At 42.0% G+C, this 5,405-nt stretch overlaps 1 protein-coding gene and 1 pseudogene across 1 annotated transcript; one reads left to right on the top strand and one right to left on the bottom strand.

Annotated features, from left to right (window-relative positions):
* The first annotated feature begins 399 nt into the window (after nucleotides 1-399).
* Nucleotides 400-2,833, top strand: ankrd34c (ankyrin repeat domain 34C). The gene is made up of 2 exons (XM_037682888.1): nucleotides 400-438; nucleotides 1,134-2,833. Exon 2 carries the CDS (start codon nucleotides 1,145-1,147, stop codon nucleotides 2,774-2,776), a length of 1,632 nt encoding a protein of 543 aa, XP_037538816.1. The 5' UTR covers nucleotides 400-438; nucleotides 1,134-1,144; the 3' UTR covers nucleotides 2,777-2,833.
* A 1,906-nt stretch (nucleotides 2,834-4,739) lies between these two features.
* Nucleotides 4,740-5,405, bottom strand: part of LOC119416434 — an 8,084-nt pseudogene continuing 7,418 nt past the window's right edge.

Below are 5,405 nucleotides of genomic sequence, written 5' to 3'. Positions count from 1 at the left end.
AGATGGCGCTCGTTTTGTTTGCATCTTGCACACGTTAGGATCAGGACAGAGGCTGTTTTGTTGTTGTTTTCTATCTCCATCAGACGCAGTTTATTTTGGTCCAGTCTGACGTCAAGAGACAACACGTTTCATTCAACAAGCAAGAAACTAAGTTATTTATAACCCGCCGCATCTTCAGGTTGTGATCCTTGAGTGCGCAGTGAAAGGAATACTCCCCATTGGACTGATGTAGCGCGCCTCCGTGACAAAAAGCCACACAGCTCGCGCGCTGCGGGGACACAGACGCACCGCGCGCTGTCACCTAAACTGGGACGCGTCCACGGGAGCAGCCGCGGCTTGAAAAACAGGGATACTGCAACAAACTTGAATCGTTCATTTTTGTGTCTGTATATTTCTGTTGGTCATCTCGCTCGGATGACACAGCTGAACATGGAGAAGGTAAGAAAATAAACAGGTGAAGTTTTTTTATTTCTTCTGAAAAATGATGACGGCCAAAGAACTTTATGTCCTTGTCTTTGCTTCCTATATTTTCTTTACATCGTAATAAAAGAAGAATGGCGGATGTTTAATGTTAGCACGTTCATATTTACATTGTGCATTTATAAGAATAAAGATGTACAGGATCGGGCGGAGCGAAGCGCGCTCGTCTCTCCAAGTTCATCCAAAATGAGCAGCGGCTGCATCCTTTAACGCCACCGGATGTTTGTTTTAAATTTAGACACCAAACGTGACGTTCAGCGTCTCAGACTCACATTTGATCCAAAATTAGGGGAGAAATCAACAAGGCTGGTGTTTTTACGCACGTTTGAGCCTAATTTGGAACAGAAAGGCATGCTTCTTTTTGTGTGTGTGTGTGTCCAAATATTATCACCGGATTATTCTCCAGGTCTGACTTTAACATGTTGTGTTCACATGATGTGCTGCACCTACAGCACTGCGAACGTCAGGCTATTAGAAAACGTATAATATATATATTTTCCCAGTGATAAGCATTATTAAGTTATAATATTTAATTTGTAGCAGGCTGCCATCTGCTGGTTGTTGACATTTTTCAAAACACTAAAACTTAAGTGTGAGTCTTAATTACAGGATTGTGCTGTGTGTGCTGAACTAATTCCACAATTTGTTCAAAGGGCTGCGAGCTATGAGTTCAATCCTGAGAAGATCTGAGACCGTTGGGGAAATGGCAGATATTCTGGAGCTGCGCACAGATGGAAACTCGCTTCTGAAGGCGGTGTGGCTCAAACGCCTGAGACTCACAAGGCTCCTGCTGGAAGGAGGTGCATACATCAATGAGAGCAACGAGCGCGGAGAGACGCCGCTCATGGTGGCCTGCATGTCCACGCACACTGACCAGCAAAGCGTGAGCAAGGCGAAGCTCGTCAAATATCTACTGGACAACCAGGCCGACCCCAATATACAGGACAAAGCAGGCAGGACGGCTCTGATGCATGCTTGCATCCACAAGGCTGGACATGAAGTGGTGGATCACCTGCTGAGCAACAGTGCTGATCCCAGTCTGGAGGACCGGAGTGGAGCCTCAGCTCTGGTTTATGCCATTAATGCAGACGATAAGGAGACACTAAAATTACTTTTGGATGCGTGCAAAGCTAAAGGAAAAGAAGTCATCATAATCACAACAGACAAGTCGCCGTGTGGCACCAAAACTACCAAGCAGTATCTAAATGTTCCTCCATCTCCAGAGATGGTGGAGAGGCCTTCCTCTGAGTACTGCACCTCTCCTTCTGATGTCGATGTTAGTGAGTCTCCAGCATCTGAGCAAGAGAAACAAAACACAGTCTTCAGTTTCCAGACCAAGCTAAAATCCTCGAGCGCAGCTGCAAAGCTCACCAACGGGCCCACATCTCCAACTCGGCGGCCGGCGAACGCCAAGCGCGCTCGTTTGCCTCAGTTGAAGCGGCTGCAGTCAGAGCCCTGGGGGCTGATCGCTCCCTCCGTCCTCGCGGCTGCAGCTGCGGCTGCCGCCCATGAGGAGAGTAAGAAAGTCAGCTCGGATGAGGACGTTGTTGCAGGTGTGAACGGTCTCTCTCTGAGTAAGAGGTCAGCCTTGTCCCGACAGAACAGCGTGGATGGGAAGGACAGCCTGTTCCCACTGGTGGGGGAGCAACCCTGCAAAATGACAAGCTCACTATCAGTTCCTCCAACGTCTAAACAGTCGTACGAGAGATCCCTTGGCCAGCACCAGCCGCTGGCTCGCCGCAGCACAGTTCCCATGGAGCAGGAGAGCGGCGGCTGCAGCAGTGGACCAGTCAGTCTGAGAGACACGGTGCAGAGGAGACGTCTGGGGAATGATCACTACGACTCAGACTCACAGCTCTATTCAGACTCTGCCATGCTAGACTCTCCTAAAGTTCCAGTAGAGCGAAGGAAACTGAACACTTCCCCTCTTGCATTGCTTACCAGTTCCAGAGAGTCTCTTGACAGTAACACGTCATCTCCTTGCACGGCGCGAAGGCGTGGGCCTGGCCTCCTGGAGAGGAGAGGCTCGGGTACGCTACTGTTGGACTACATCTCCCACACCAGACCCGGCATCCTGCCCCCTCTTAACATCAACCCTAACCCTCCCATTCCAGATATTGGGACTAGCAACAAACCCTCCTCACCTCTGACCGCAGGTATTAAATCCATAGCTCCAGTAGCACCAAACACACCAAAGAGAGGAGGCCTCAAGCCCAAGAAGAAACTTGTGAGAAGGCATTCTATGCAAGTGGAGCAGATGAAACAGCTTTCTGACTTCGAGGAACCTGCTCATTAGTTAGTTCTAACATTCATTCAGCAAATACTGTGGCAGTAGAAATGTATACAACATTACTAGTCAGGAAGTACATCCATAGGTTCAGTTGTGTGGACAAACAACTGTCTAGATGTTGAATAATGTGTAATTTATTACAAAAAAAAAAAACATATTAAAACTGAGCAATATAGATAGATTTCTTCCCTGTGTTACACGTGACCTTAAAGGAATAGCGACAATTTTTGAAGAGGTGTTCTGTTTTATGAATTAATATCTTACCTGTTGTAGATAGCTCTCTGAACAACCTGGAGTTTGGACAAACAAAGTTTAATTACGACCAGATCGGCATGCTAAATGCTAGTTCGAGTGGGGCCAAGACAAATATACGCTACTATCATCTTTTTTTTTTTTTTTAAGAGTTTTACAAGCAAATAGTATTTTATAAACTTTTACACCACTGCCAAGTTTTTATTACACGGTTATTTCAGCAGAAATATTATGGTTTTCTTTCAGGACGAGCCCAGGACTGCATCAAAAGGCTACAGTGGTTTAGTGATAAGGAGGGCTGGATGTTCAATTCTCAGCCCCTGCAGTGTGCCGAAGTGTCCTTGGGCAGGAAAATAAGCCCCTCACTGCACCCAATATTGCATCTCTGTGTATTAATGAGAAGACAAAACTGCTGTGTATAAAATGTAAAGTATAGAACAGAAAGCACTGAAAGACTGTAATATCATAAAACACTTTGAAGAACCTGGAGAGGTTTCAAAAAGGCACTTTATAAATATAAATTATTTACAATTTATGATATTTACCATTGCAGCCATGTGATTGTACATGAATAACCATGAAATGGAAACAGATGGCAATGTAAAGGTTCATAAAATAGAATTCTGAACTATTATTTCAGAATGCAGTTGTTTTAACAAATCAGCTGTTCATTTTAGTCTTGGCCCTATTTGACTAGCCATTAGCTCATCAGTCCAGTCAGAATTACTCTTATCTTCAAAATGAAGTTATTCAAAAACCTATCTACAACAGGTAAGATGTTACCTGCTCATGCATGAGCCCTCACTTCAAAAGTTCTGTACTTTTCCTTTAAAATGTATTACATTTAGACTTTGCAACATTTGTTGTACATTTGTTACTTTTTGAATGTAAATGCCAAGATGTGGTACTTTTCTTCAAACTGTCACGACCATGTAATACGTAGGGAACATACAGGGTTCATTTATAGCCAGCAGGCCACTTGGGTGCACTTTGTGCATATGTAATTAGCATCATAAATGGACTTTATCTGGGAAAGACAAAGAGGTGATGCACTTGTCTGAGATGTAGCTTTGAGTGGAATAATATTAAGACTGTTTGCAGCAATTTTGTACAAAGTGCCTTCAAGAAACACAAAAAGTTAACAAAGGAGCATATACATGTGTTTTATTAGGGCCATTTTAATTCATGTTGATGTAATCAACATGCGTTTTATTTTAACATTGTTTCTCTAACATAAGACAAAGTAAAAGCTAATGATGATTGACCATGAAACGTACAGTTATTGTCTTTATAACTCTAACCCTAACAATGGGAATGCATAATAAAACATTGTTCAAAAAGAAACTCTTCAAAGCACAGAGGATTCTTGAAGGTTAAGATCATATTATAATAATAAATGATACAAAGAACACCGGTCCTCGCAAATATTGGTGAAACAAGTCAGTAAAATGTTGTTTCATATTAAGGGCAAGGATTGTGTAGCTTCCATGTACCTTACCTGGGATGAAGTTCTTACTTTTATTTTTAAAAATGTGACACAAATAACCTATAATATTTTTGAAAGTAGTTTGTTGTACATTCTAAATAAATGTCTATCACTTTCAAAGCCCCGTGTTTTGCTTGTTAGCTCACTGGTGACACAAGGAGTTTGTCAGGCCGCCTGGTGGCCCCTTTGGTCCTGTGAAAACAACCATCGTCATCATCGTCATCATCAGTGTCACTGCGATTGTGTCAGACCAACCATAGCGGCGCTCAGATCCCACAGCCTCTTAGCAGCTTCATCATCCAGCCCCTGAGGGGCGGCAGTTTTACAGGCACAGTCACTGTAATCAGAGCAGAATTCAGTGCTAAACACACAACTTGATGTGCACGAGTACACATGAATAAGTTAATCATTCAGAAATAAATGAACACAGCGACTAATTTACAAGGTAACAAAGAAAAATTGCCCAAGATAATGATGGTTATTAACGCAGGCACTTGCTTATGAGGTATTACAAATGTATTAACTACATTTATCATCGTAAGCAAGAGAGCATTATCCTCTCACGAAACAAGATTTAATCAACATTTTTTTATTTGTTCACTTCATTACAAAAGTCTTTGGGTTTATTACATTTATAAAAAGCAGAGATTAAAATGTGCTAATGAAGTGTAGTGTCTAGGCATTTTTTGTTAATTTGCAAAGAGCAGTAATAACTCAAGAATCGCTAAAAGTAAAACAGCCATTATTGGTTATGTATTATATTATATTATATATGGACATATACTACGTACTAAAATAATATAATTCTCTTGAAATACAGTATGTCTTGTTCACTAATCTGTATTAACTTAATCAAATAAAATCTAGCTTTAAATTGTTCATTTTATATATATATAT

This window comes from Nematolebias whitei, chromosome 10, assembly GCF_014905685.2.
Source record: "Nematolebias whitei isolate Nwh7 chromosome 10, NemWhi1, whole genome shotgun sequence".
Lineage (NCBI taxonomy): Eukaryota > Metazoa > Chordata > Actinopteri > Cyprinodontiformes > Rivulidae > Nematolebias > Nematolebias whitei.
Note: the sequence above shows the minus strand (reverse complement) of the source record. Positions and strands in the feature narration are given on the sequence as shown.

What these genes read in the sequence shown, in the direction of transcription:
- ankrd34c (XM_037682888.1), top strand. Translation starts at nt 1,145, where the DNA reads ATGAGTTCAATCCTGAGAAGATCTGAGACCGTTGGGGAAATGGCAGAT.